This window comes from Ipomoea nil, unplaced genomic scaffold (genome assembly GCF_001879475.1).
Source record: "Ipomoea nil cultivar Tokyo-kokei standard unplaced genomic scaffold, Asagao_1.1 scaffold2653, whole genome shotgun sequence".
NCBI classification, from domain to species: domain Eukaryota; kingdom Viridiplantae; phylum Streptophyta; class Magnoliopsida; order Solanales; family Convolvulaceae; genus Ipomoea; species Ipomoea nil.
Window position 1 is genome coordinate 7,225 of NW_017619081.1, and position 14,293 is coordinate 21,517.

General features: G+C 39.6%; 1 protein-coding gene across 1 annotated transcript; it reads left to right on the plus strand.

Annotated features, from left to right (window-relative positions):
* Positions 1 to 7,952: 7,952 nt before the first annotated feature.
* Positions 7,953 to 10,294, plus strand: LOC109154672. The gene is made up of 3 exons (XM_019302404.1): positions 7,953 to 8,841; positions 8,932 to 9,034; positions 9,196 to 10,294. The coding sequence occupies exons 1-3, from the start codon at positions 7,953 to 7,955 to the stop codon at positions 10,292 to 10,294; spliced, it is 2,091 nt and encodes a 696-aa protein (XP_019157949.1).
* The last annotated feature ends 3,999 nt before the right edge of the window (positions 10,295 to 14,293 follow it).

Here is a 14,293-nt window from a genome sequence, read left to right on the forward strand (position 1 = left end):
TCAGGTCCCGGTACAGCTGGCCGGACCGCAGCGACTCGATGAAGAAAGTGAGCGCCGTCTGGTCCTCGACCTCTTCTATGGACTGGATTTCTTTCTGCCAGCGGGCCAGATAGGTTTTCAAGGACTCGCCTTCATCTTGACGAATGTCCCCCAAGTGTGTTAGGTCCTTTTGTGGCTTGATATTAGCGGCGTAATGGCTCATGAAGCGGTCTGCCAGCTCTTCAAAGTTATGAATCGATCCCGAGGGCTGTGCCACTAGCCACCTTTGTGCTGACCCTTTCAACGTGGGTAAGAAGGCGCGACACATGACCGGATATCGTACCCCCAGAACCTGCATCTTAGCCTGGTAGCTCAGTAAATGTTCCCGGGGATCACCGGTTCCATCGAACGTGGCTTGCTCCGGGAACTTGAAATCACCCGGTATTTTAAAAGCCATAACCTCATCCGAGAAGGGTAAGGCGGTCAGTAACGTACGTCCTGGGGACTTGGTTTTCCCCTCCATCTGTTCTTTCAGATTTCGCACTTCTTGCACTAAGTTCGCCACTTCAACCCTCTCCCGGGTGCGATTTCCTGTGGATTCCGTGCTCTCGCCGATTTCAGACTCAGCCGGTTGGTCGGGGTTGCATGGAGGTTGCTCCACGCGACGAGTCTCAGTCCTGGCTCTTTTGGTACGGTTCTTCTCTCGTGCGGCTTGTCGATGGCGAGCGGCTAACGGGGCATGACTGGCTTCCATTCGACCCAAGCGTTCTCTTGCGGACCGACGCCCAACGCTGGGACCCAGCCGAGAATGAACGGACTGTACCGGTTGGCTTTCAGCCTGTCGGCTCTGTTGCCAGTTGTCGGGCCTACAAGGCAGCTGTAACTCGTGTTGCTGCTGGCGAGTGATGGATTGTTCTCTCACTCCCAGGCTTGCTTCGGCACAGGCGCGTCCGATTGCGCGCAGCTGCTCTGGGGTGAGCAGCACTTGGGGCAATTGTTGGTTTATCGGTGGTGTCGGCGGCGGCGTTGTCTGGTTTTCCAGGCTCCGAGCATTTCTCCGATTCAGTTGGCTTCTCAGGTCTGCTCTCCGTCCATTGTCATGGCGGCTCGATTGTTCTTCACTCCCTGCCATGTCTGGAACTTTTCTAATTTGACTGTGATTCTAATCGTTGTTCCTCGGACTCGCCTCACTCAAGAGAACACGTGACTCTTAGTTTCGATCCCCACAGACGGCGCCAGTGATGGTTTTAGGGTTTTCAGGCCCAAGGAGGTCCAACACAACCTTCGGCTGGTGGGTGCACCTTTTAATGAAATGTATAACTATTTCCGAGTTTATGCTAGCACTTGGAACTTTTTGGTATTCTCCCCTCCTTGGGTGTTCAATCGTCCCCCTTTTACAAGAATGGAGGAGCCTTTATATAGTGGCTCCTCCTCTACCAACTTGAAGGCCTTTGATGGCCGACTTCATGGCTAATTAAGATACAGCCGTTGGACGCCATCACTCGGTCGACCAACGGCTCTCCCAGGCTTGTAACAGCCTGACCGTGTCCGGCTTTTCAATGTCTCAACGGCTCCCTTTTTAAACGAGCCTCTTCAATGCTCTCAACGGCTCCTTGAGCCGAGTCCTTTCCTGGGCTTGGGCCTCGGTCGACTCCTTGTCTCGGCCTAAGCTCCTACTGGACTCCTCTTGGCAGCTCGGAACTGGGCCCCATGCTTGGGCCTGGGCCGACTCTCGGACTCGGCCCAATTGCTCTTCGGGCTCCTCTCGACGCTGGCCCACTTCTCCTATCTATTTTCTTTGGGCCCCTATACCTTGGGCCGGGGTCCTCACCCCATCAGTGCGCATAAGAGATCTGACCATTTTAGACATAATCCTTACACTGCTGCTGTCGATGTTCGACTCTTGGACTCTTTTCCCATGCGGGTTGAATTTAACTATACCGGGCAACATAGAATGAGTTCTACTATGTATACTTATAAATTTACTCTCATTTTTATTCTTTTATGTAGTAAATAATGATGAATTATTTTCATTATGGGGGTCCTAATAAAATTGTTCACATAGAAATGTTGAGAGTAGGAGTAGAAAATGAGAGTCCATATAATATTTTTTAAATAGAAAAATGAGCCTCAAAATGGGTGATTGAGAAGAATGAGTATAACTCTAGCACCTGAAAGTCACGTGTTCAATTCTTATCAACACTTTTTTCACTAGAGTTTGTTGCATAAAGTCTTTTTTAGTGCGATTTACTTATCTTGTGTGGTTTGAGCTATTACCAAAAAAAAAAAAAAAAAAAAAAAAAAAAAAAAAAAAAAAGAAGAAAAAGAAAAAGAAAAAAAAAAAGAGTGAAATTTACCTAGTACACACTCTTCTTCCAAAAGGCTGAACTCCAACCCTAATGGCCCCCCCACACTTCACCTAGTACACACTCTTGATAGTACATTTAGGAAAAGAGTTTCAAAATGTATTTTTATTTATTCAGGAATACATTATCATAGTTACAAAAATGCCACTGTATTTTTATTTAATTTTAACTATTAATTATTTTAAATGAACAGATAGAATTAATCTTAATGTTCTTACGGGAAGCATAATTCACATCAGACTATATAATTGATGACATGGTATTTACTTAAATTCAACAACTAACTAATCGGTTGAGTATTTTAGTAAGGACCGGAGTGGACAGACCAATTGAAATTAATATTGACTAGTTAAACGTAGGGTGGCCTCAAATAGCTAATTAAAATTGATTGATCACATTGGAGCCAACCCGACATAATTTTTCTGAAATAATTTTGAAAATTTCAGTCAAAATTGTTTGAAGATACTTATTTTCTAAAAGTCTTAGTGTGTTAAGGATCTCCCAACAAATTTATTAAATGCGTTACATTGAAAAAAGTCAAAAACATTTAGAAGATCAAGCATCTTATGTTGGATAAATTCATACATATGCTGTTTAAATATATGATTAATATTGATTTGACTAGATATTATTGGTTAGAGGATAAATGGTTGAGGAGTTAGTAGGTTAGAAAGAGATTTTTTTTTTTTTTTTTTGGGTGTAAATCACGAGGTGGTTCAGATCTTTTCTCTGTTCGTTTAACGATTTAGGTCCACCCGACTAATTCCGTTCGCTCCGGAAGGTACGAGAACTGGCCCAAAGGGAATCATCACTTGGGTTATCCCGCAATTCTCCCCCACAAAGAGAGCTCATTTGCCACTTGAGCTACCATGTTGAGTTTAGAAAGAGATTAATGATTAGACTGGTATATTGATCGGATTAGAACATCTCCGATAGTTGTAGTTTTTTTAGTTTTGAAGGTGTAACTAGGAAAAAGAAGATCGAAAGGATTGGAAAAAAAAAAAGGAAAAAAAATTGATAAAATAAAATTACAAAAAAAAAAAAAAACAAAGTTTTACGCGCCCGGCTGGGCCGGATATTTGCACCTCACGCGAGGTGCATTTCCTTTTCTTTCTTTCTTGGTGGGTCTCACTATGGAGACAAAAACCCAATTTCTTCTCTCTCATTCGTCTCTCTCATCCCTCTCTCTCCTCTACATAAGCGTTGATTATTCAAAAATAACATCAAAAATCACATTTAGGGATATCCTTAGGAAGTAGAAAATAAACACGACCAAAAAAAGTACTATTCATACTCTCAAATTCTACTTTTAATTATTTCACAAAATATTGATATTAACATTTTCATTGAAACCCATGTAACGTAAATAATTAATCATTAATTATCACGTCAAAGAACAAAAATGAGAGACTAAAAATAAAGAGTGCATCTACTAGATCTCCACGACCGAGAAAATGGAAAAGAAAAGGACAAAGGTAGACAATTGTCTCTATAATTTAGCACGCAATTGACAATAAATATCAGAAATCTGAATGATTGAGTTCCATACACTATTCTTTATTCTTCTTCTTCTTCCTTTATTGCTTTTTTTCTTTTAATGGTTAAATACAATAATTAAATACATTTTCTAAATTTTAATGTGCGTTTACAAATGAAAGAAATGAAAATTAAAAATATATTTATCAAAGAAAACGCAGTCAAATGTGACCCCTTAAAGCTAGGGAAATAAATTATATTAACGATTATGATCCACATTGTAAGATAGATCATTGATATATGTTTAGTTTTAATATGCTAAAAATTTATTTTTAATATATTGAATGTTTATATTTAGGCCTACTTAATGAACTTAAACTATACTAAAAGTGAATTTTTAATATAATAAAAACAAATATGTATATGAGTCGCTCATTTTGTAATATAGTTTATGGTTCACGGTATAATAATTGAGGTGGGGCGAATAATTCCAATTTACATCATATTTTGACAACTGATTATATGTGTACATATCTGACTTGGTAAAACAACGGATAACTGTATGGCAGAACCGTAGACATGCAATTAAGGTTATTTAAACGTGACAGTGAAGTATCATTTCCATTTATTTTGATTTATTATTGATGATAATTAATTTAAAATTATATGGCTGTGAGCCTGTGAGGATGAATAAAATATACGAAAGTGACAATTACTAAATACTAAACCATAGCAAATGATTTGTGATCTAGTGATATGTAGTGACTCTCCCAAATAGAAGGTTATGAGTTTGAATCCGAGCGGGATAGAGTGAATAATACTTTAAAAAAAAAAAACCATCATAGAATGGAGAGGTAATTGATTGATTCCTAAAGTGTAATGGAAAAGCCATATGCACATAGCCCCATATATTAGGTCATCAAACTTATCGAGTTAAACTAAATATTTTATTAATTTTGTTTCATTAATTTTTTATTTGTTATAAACTAATACTCAAAACAATGCTATCAATTACCATATAGTGCAATGGCATTCCGATTACCCATCCAAGTGGATGGTCAAAAGTTTGAACCCCGGTGATGGGGCCATCTGAATAAAGAATTAAAAATATTTCAAAAAAAAAATGCTCAAAATAACACTCAAATGCCCCATATATTAGGCCATCAAACTTATTGAGTTAAACTAAAAATTTTGTTTCATTAATTTTTTTATTTGTTATAAACTAATGCTCAAAACAACGCTCAAAGCAATACAGAGAAAATAAATGAAAAAAGTTTTCATTCATTCAACATTTCTACATATTACAACAATATATATATATATATATATATATATATATATATGTATATATATATATATATATAATATTTGTAACAAAAATTAATAATGATAGACATAAATTTGTTTATTAAATCACGGTGACTCAATGGGCTAATCGATTTTATATCAGATTGGGTGTAAATTACGATGACTCAATGGGTAGGCATAATTCCCAGATTGGGTGTAAATCACGATGACTCAATGGGCTAGTAGGCAGGGCAAGGAATATTATTCCCAGATTGGGCTAGTAGGCAGGGCAAGGAATATATTCCCAGATTGGGTGTAAATCACGATTCCAGATTGGGTGTAAATCACGATGACTCAATGGGCTAGGGGCTAGTAGGCAGGGCAAGGAATATTCCCAGATTGGGTGTAAATCACTATGACTCAAGTGTAAATCACGATGACTCAATGGGCTAGGGGCTAGTAGGCAGGGTAAGGAATATTCCCAGATTGGGTGTAAAATCACTATGAGGGGCTAGTAGGCAGGGTAAGGAATATTCCCAGATTGGGTGTAAAATCACTATGACTCAATGGGCTAGTAGGCAAGGCAAGGAATATTCCCGGGTGTAAATCACGATGACTCAATGGGCTAGTAGGCAGGGCAAGAAATCTGCCCACTTTAGGCATAATTCCCACACTATAGCCGCTGAGGTTCGAACCTTAGTCTCTTACCCCAAATACTGCCCACTAAACCATTGAGCTAAACCTATGCGAGTTGATTATTGATATCCTAATTGTTTGGGTAGGAGCATGGTCGGGGTCAGGGGTAGTTTCGACATTTTTTGTGGCCACCTTCTTAATTTGTAAATGATGGGAAATGATACATAGATTTCTAGGGACTACAATTTTTGCAAAGTGTTCTTATTATATGAGTTAATTTTTAAAATGGTCATCCGACGATGATTTTTTCTAAATTGGTTTTTTGACTTTTAATTTTTGTAAAGTGGTCATCTGATTTTTGAATTTTAAGTCAAAATAGTCATTTGTTAGCTTTCGCGTTAAGTTGGTGTTAAAATGAATGGTAAAAGTGGAAATTTAGGGTTTTTTACTCCAATTTAAAGCAACATGCGATTCCTTTTAGCAATCTGCGCACATATTTCTTCAAATTAGGTTTTTACTCTCCTAAATCTGCAATCAAAATGTGGGATGATCAACTAGAAGGCCATAAATCTTTGACTTGGGAAGTTTGTGGGTGAAGTTGAATATGAACTTTTTTGGACTTCTAGTTGATTATCCCATATTTTGATTACAGATTTAGGAGAGCAAAAACCAAATTTGAAGAAATATGTGCGCAGACTGCTCAAAGGAATCACAAATTGCTTAAATTGGAGTGCAAAACCTAAATTTCCAATTTTACCCTTCATTTTAACACAAACTTAATGGCAAAGCTAACGGAGGACCATTTTGGTTTAAAATTCAAAAGTCGGAAGACCACTTTGGAGAAATTAAAAGTCAAGGGACCGATTTGAGAAAATGTCATAGTTGGGGAACTGTTTTGAAAATTAACTCTTATTAATTGATAAAAGATAAAAATTGAATAAAAATATTGGCCCAAGTTTTAATTTTAATAAATGAATCAAATTATACCATCGATGGATATATGACTTACTAAGTTCGCATGCACTGGAACCAAGTTAGGGTTTTCTCTCTAGGGTTTTGCTAGGGTTTCCTCTCTCTTCTTGATACTCAAGAATTTTCCGGCGAATTCTATTGTTTCCTCCGGTTTCTACACCGGCGTAACGTGACAGAAGGCATGGAGCAGGCAGCAGTGACGCAGGCGGTCGCTGTTTTGGGCCGGCGATGGGCGGACGTAACCCTAGACGATGAGGAAGACGACGTCTTCGTGCCGACGGTGGAGGAGGACGATGAGCAACCTGCCGAAACAGTACGAACATGGCGCCTGGTGGGTAGATTCTTGACTACTAAGCTTGTGAAGGCAGAGTTTATGAGCCATGTCATGGCTTCGGTATGGCAGCCGGTGAAGGGAGTACGAGTCTCGGAGTTGCAATCGGGCCTTTTTCTCTTTGTGTTCTTTCATGAAACGGATATTCAGTTGGTTCTTGATGGTGGTCCATGGTCCTTTGAGAATCACACATTCATTTGCAAGCAAATTCAAGATGGGGCGATACCGGTCTCGGTGCCTTTGAACACGGTTGATATGTGGATACAAGTGCATGACTTGCCGTTGGGCTATACTTCTGATCTTATTTTGGAGCGGGTAGGAAACTTTTTGGGAATTTTTATTAAGATTGATGATAGATTTGCTAATGCACCCTGGAAGACGTTCTACCGGATTAGGGTTTCAATCTCTGTCTTGAAGCAGCTAAAACGGCGTATGAAACTAATGAAGAGGGATAAAACGACTTGTTGGGTTAATTTCAAGTATGAAAGGCTACACAACTTTTGCTACTTCTGTGGTATGATGGGGCATCTACATAAGTATTGCTTAAAGGCGCGAGATGCGGGAGTACCCATTGAACAATATCCATATGATGAAAGTTTACGTGCTGAATTTAGGAAGGGGCCGCGGAAAGTGGGTGCTTCATGGCTTCTTGACATGAATGGTAATCCTATGGCGGGGACACGGACGGATCTTGTGCCTAGGGCACGGGTTGACGGGCAAGAGAGTGGGGCATCTGAGCCTTCACGTGAACAAGGGGAAAGTGATATAGTCACGGCTGCGATTAAGAGGAGAAGGGCCGAGGTGAATGATGGGGGCGATGTGAATGTTGGTGGGGATGTGGTTATGACAGAGATCCAAAAAAACTTGTCCATGGCGGGTTCTGGTTCCCAGACCCGCCCGTCATTATGAGTACCATCAGCTGGAACTGTCGTGGCTTGGGCAATCCACGAACAGTTCGAGAATTAACGGACCTTGCGTCCCAGAAGAAGCCTGATTTTATTTTTCTTATGGAAACCATGGTGCAACGAGTACATGCTGAAAGAATTTGTGTCACTCTTGGTTTTGATGGTCTTTTTTATGTTGATCCGACACCGCAAGGTGGTGGTGGTTTAGCACTACTGTGGCGGAAGAATAATACGGAAAGTCTATTGAGCTACCCCAAAAACCATATTGATATTGAGGTAAATATGTCCAGTTTTTCGAGGTGGAGGATGACATGTTATTATGGCTACTCCCAGCGCCATAGGAGGGCAGAAGCGTGGGAATTGATAAAATCCTTTGCACCCCGGTCCACCTTACCATGGGTTATGATTGGAGATTTTAATGATCTCCTATTTCAACACGAGAAGAGAGGAGTTAATCCTCATCCTAATAGTCTCCTACGCGGCTTTGGGGAGACTATTGATCAATGTGGTTTGACTCAGTTGCCTATGGAGGGTTACCGTTTTACTTGGGAAAAAGGAAAAGGTACGCCAGCTTGTATTGAAGAACGATTGGATAAAGTGTTAGCATCTAATGGTTGGCGCGAGATTGTGCATGGGGCCAGAGTTATTAATAATCTGATGAGGAAATCTGATCATTCTGCGCTGTTTTTGAGTGTCCATGGAACATTCCAAAACGGAGGGGGAGGAAGGAGAGGGTTTCGGTTCGAAATGGCCTGGATATATGATGATGGATGCAGGAATGTGGTGGAAAAGTCATGGGAGGAAGGGAGGAGTGAAGGGATCCAAGACTGTATAGCACACTGTGGGAACCGATTGTCCAGATGGGGCGGAGACCGGTATCATAAGTTTGGTGAAAAGATCAGGCACCTACAAAAATAGCAATTACATCTTAGGGGTCGTACTGATCTGGCATCCTTGAATGAATTCTAACGCCTGGAAGGAATTCTGAGCAATATGGAGATCCAGGAGGATGCTTACTGGAGGCACAGAGCCAAACAACATTGGCTAAAGAATGCAGATGCTAATACAAAATTCTACCACAGGTACGCCTCTCATCGTAAGAAGAAAAATACTATTTATAAACTTATGAATGATAATGGGGATTGGGTGGAAGGAGGTTCTATGAGTACGATTAGCTTGGATTATTTTAGCCAAATCTTTTCCTCTTGTAATCCTGTGAATGATGACAATTTATTTTCTGGAGTATCCCCTGTGTAACCCAGAATCAGAATGAGTCATTATTACGTCCTTTTGAGGTATTTGAAGTTAAAGATGCCCTGTTTGCAATGGCCCCTGACAAAGCTCCTGGACCGGATGGTATGAACCCAGGTTTTTACCAATATTTCTGGGATGTAGTTAGTAACGATATTTCGGCATTTATAGTGAATTGCCTTAATAATCGAGTCTTCCCCTCTGGCCTGAATAATACGGATGTGGTACTCATCCCGAAAAAGAAAACCCCTGAGGTGGTAGCGGATTTTCGCCCGATAGCGTTGAGCAATGTGATCTACAGGATAATGGCTAAGATGATTACGCAGAGAATGAAACCATTAATGGAGAATATAATATCTAGCTCTCAGAGTGCATTTATTCCAGACAGGCTGATTACTGATAATATTCTTGTAGCTGCGGAAGTGGGCCACTACTTGAATAGGAAACAGTGCGGGGCTGTAGGTTGGAGTGCACTCAAACTTGATATGGCCAAAGCCTATGACCGCATGGAATGGCCCTTCCTCCGTGGGATGTTATTAGCTCTGGGCTTCGATAATAGATGGATTGAGTTGCTTATGTTGTGTGTGACTACTGTATCGTATAACTTTATGATAAATGGCTCTCGCAGTTCCTCCATTACGCCTACGCGTGGCCTTCGCCAGGGGGACCCATTATCTCCATATTTGTTTATTATATGTGCGGAGGGGCTTTCAGTGCTATTGCAGCAGGCGCAGAATAGAGGTTTAATACATGGCTGCAGGGTTGCTAGGGGAGCACCGCCGATCTCTCATTTATTTTTTGCAGATGATAGCCTACTATTTTTCAGAGCAAATAGACAGGAAGCATCTGAGATAAAAAAAAAATGTTTACAGTTATATGAGAATTTATCTGGTCAGAAAGTAAATTATCATAAGTCCAATATATGCTACAGCAGGAATACAGGACAGATTGATAAAGATATGGTGGCACAAATACTAGGTGTTAACCAAGCCCCCAACTTTGGGAAATACCTAGGGTTACCCTCAATTGTGGGTAGAAACAAGAAGGCTGCATTTGCATACATAGAAGATAAAATCAAACAGAGGATTTGATCTTGGAACAAGAGGTTGTTATCACAGGCTGGTAAGGAAATTTTGTTGAAAAGTGTGGCTCAGGCAATGCCAACATTTTCAGAGTGTTTTTCTTTTACCCATATCTGTTTGTACAGCTATTGAACGTGTCATGAATCGGTACTGGTGGGGTCGGGTACGGATCGTGGCATTCACTGGAAAGCCTGGGATAAATTGTGTGTCCCAAAGAAACATGGTGGACTGGGGTTTAAAGATTTAAGGGCATTTAATATGGCAATGTTAGGAAAACAGGCATGGAGGCTGCTCACTAACACTGACTCATTGGTAGCCAAGGTTTATAAAGCTAGATATTATCCAAAGGATACTTTCCTAGAGGCAACTATAGGAAATAATCCAAGCTTTTGTTGGCGCAGTATCATGGCGGCTAAGGACCTAGTATGTGGCGGTATAAGAAGGCGAATTGGGAATGAGAATTCTACCTTAATATGGGAGCATCCCTGGCTGCAGGATGAACTGGATCCTATGATTCACACAGAAATGCCACAGTACTTGTCTGGGGCCAGAGTGGAAGGATTAATTGATCAAGATACGGGCACCTGGGATCCGCATATACTAGCTGATATTTTCCAACCGAGTGATATACCCAGAATTCAGAGTATACCAGTTGCCCTTGAGTATGATGATATATGGTATTGGTATGGTGATCCTAATAGATGTTATTCAGTCAAGAGTGGTTACAGGCATATAGTTGGTAATTACGAGAATAATTCTAATGGGATTTTTAATGAATGGCTAGCCCTATGGAAATTAAAAATTCCACCAAAATGGAAGACATTCCTATGGAGAGCTATTTGTGATATCCTTCCTACTACCAACAACTTACTTATAAAGAGAGTGGATGTTAACCCAATGTGTGGCATGTGTGGGAGAGTGAATGAAGATACCATGCATGCATTAGTTTTGTGTGACTATGCACACTCCATTTGGGCTAAATCCAACCTTCCAATCCCCAATATTGTCACAAATATTTTCCATGAATGGTTTAGTGCAATCTTGAATGTTCTAGACTTTGATGGAGTTGTTTATGCAGCTGCAATTTTATACCATCTATGGAGGGCCGGAAACGGAGCGGTATGGGATGCTTGTCTACCAAGGCCAACGAAATTATTAACAATTGCAGCAGCTACAATGAAAGCATGGAAGGATCTCCATCATCGTGCCCCATCACAGCCCCGAGCTGCTGCCCACCATCCTACTGCCGAGCAGCCTCCACCGACGCTGCCGAAACCGCACTGCCTCCGCCGCACGCCAGCTTGCCGGAAGTCACGCATGGCGAGGTGATGACACCCGTCAAATGCTATATGGACGCAAGCTATCATCGAGGAACCAATGCAGCAGCTGTTGGTGAGGTACTCCTCGACGCCAATGGCCGCTACATATATGCTTTCAGCGCCCCATTAATAGGTTACCACTCCCCGCTCATGGCTGAGGCTTTTGCATGCAAGGAAGTATTATCATGGCTTAAAAGGATGAATGAACTATCTATACAGATTCATACGGATTGTCAACTACTGCAGTGCTATTTATTTGGACCACCAGCCACATCACGCTCATATCTAGGTTATGCTATCAATAGTTGCAGAACCTATATTTCTACTTTTACTTACTGCTCAGTAATTTACATTCCTAGATTACAGAATTTATTAGCTCATACTTTAGCTACTACAGCACTTAGTTTCGCTACTGCTATGTACTGGGACAATGTCCCACCAGACTTTATTTTAACTCTTCTATAAATACAACCGCCAGGTTGACTTTCAAAAAAAAAAATTATACCATCAATGACTTGGATACATGCGGTCTAGTATTTGACCTTGACTCAAGTGGTCGGTCCAAGCCTAGTACGATTTTAAATTTTAAGGATATGAACCCTCGTTTATGGAAAGTGTAAGTAGAAGATCCTAAACCAATATTAATATATTATTTTCCTTATTATTTAGGATATTACTTTATATTTTAGTATTACCAACTTATAATTAATTCCTTTAATAGGAGGGATTTACTTTTCATATTCAATCGGAGTCCATAATAGGTTGTTCTAATTGTATAAATATTCTGAAAAGAAGTGTTTAATTGACACTTTATTATATATTTTTAAAATCAATAATAGCTCTTTGTTTTTTGAGTCGTTTAAAAAATGTTATTTTGTTTTCTTCTCGCAAAAAGTTTGAATCCCCAACCCCACAGAGAGGATGAAAATCACCCCATTAAGCATAATTTCTATATTGCCGCTGCCAACCCAACAGACAAGATCAAATGTCGGTGCGTACAACGGATCTGTCAACTTTTAGCATAATCCCACACTGCTGTTGTCGAAATTCGAATCTTAATTTCTTCCCCCAAATACTATCTATTGAATCAGTGAACAAAGCTCATGTGAGCTATTTTGTTTTCTGACCAATTATGTTGGTTAGTTGTCGATTTTTAAGGTTAAAAAATCAATAGCTAAATAAGTAGAGAGTAAAACGTAAAATAAAAAATCAAAGTAGATATAGTATTTTTTGAAATTGAATGGTTAAAATATGTAAGGGGTGGGTGCAAAATTGTCCACCGACGATGAGGGAAGTCAAAGTCACAATATTCTGATATTATAATGATGATTTGTTATTATATAGATAAGGCCATCCACACTTGTGGATATTGTGGGGAGAATTCAGAATTAAATCTTCCCTTCATGAGATAATAGCTAGTGTGGACATGAGATAATTGAAAAATAATCTCCCTGCAAATGTAGGGAGATTGTCAGAAAAAAAAAAAAAAAAAAAAAAAAAAAAAAAAAAAGAGAAAGAAGAAGAAGCAAGGCTGTGCGCGTTCGCGCACAGCCTTGGGCAAAAGCCGGGCGCGTGCACTGCACGCGCCCGGAGGCGCGTCAGGCGCGCCAGTCGGCGCGCCTGACGCGTCTGACTACTTTCTTTTTTTTTTTAATTTTTTTTTTTGTTTTGTTTGTTTTTTTTTTTTTTTTTCTCTCCTCTCCACACTCTCTTTCCTAATCACTCTTACATTATCTCCCCATTCTTCCCAACCAATGTGGATGCTCTAATAGATAATAGATAATAGATATAGCGGTGGTACATGCGTGTCTACACTACCAATCCAAGTGGGTAGTATTGGTATTAGGTACGATGTACGTGCAACCAAAAGGATACGCATCTCCCATATCTATCGTATCTATCCCATCTATTATTGCAATTTCTTTATCTAATTAAACTAAACAAATCTAATGACAGGTAATATGGTGGGTGGGGGAGGGAGGTGACAAAACTTATCTCCATTAATTATGTTTAATCGACTATTAAAATTTTACCCCGTATAAGATACATATGAATTAACATGAGTATAGTTAAAGTTATTATATACTAGATGCTCCAGTTCAATAAGACAATACGAGATTTGCATCGTTTAAAACATTATGTTGATTAACTACTTGTTCAGTCTAGAAGTCTTGTTTTAAGAAATAAAAAATCTAGAATCCAAGTATATAGCTAGCCCATAAACACGTGTTCGACGCAAACATGACCAATTTAACCTATAACATGGTGTTAGTATGTGAAGTCTGAGCATGTGTCAAATTAGATTGTATTCCCTAAAATTAGCCACAAGCACTTTTATGAGAGGTTGTAATTACATGACAAATATTTTTGTTCATAAGAAGCGAAATTTTTTGACTTATCACGGCATCGCTTAGGCGTCATATCGGTGGAGATCAGGGACGGAGCCAAAAATTCAGTTTAGGGTCGAAGAAGTAAGGATATATTTATAAAAAAAATTTCAGTAAAAGCGAAACATTAAAACAAAAGAAATAAATAAATTATCTAAGAAATATAATTGTAAATATTGTTGGATATGGAAGAAAAATAAAACACATCGAAACTTTATAAAAATATTCATAACAAAATATGAAACATAATTAACTTGATAAAATAATTTGAATAGAATGTTATGTGTGTGTGTGTGTGTGTT

Excerpts from the sequence above, each read along its gene's own strand:
- LOC109154672 (XM_019302404.1), top strand. The coding sequence starts at position 7,953 with ATGAGTACCATCAGCTGGAACTGTCGTGGCTTGGGCAATCCACGAACA. Across the intron at positions 8,842-8,931 it reads AGACCGGTATCATAAGTTTG|GAATTCTGAGCAATATGGAG; the intron begins GTGAAAAGATCA and ends AACGCCTGGAAG. Across the intron at positions 9,035-9,195 it reads AATACAAAATTCTACCACAG|TATCCCCTGTGTAACCCAGA; the intron begins GTACGCCTCTCA and ends TATTTTCTGGAG.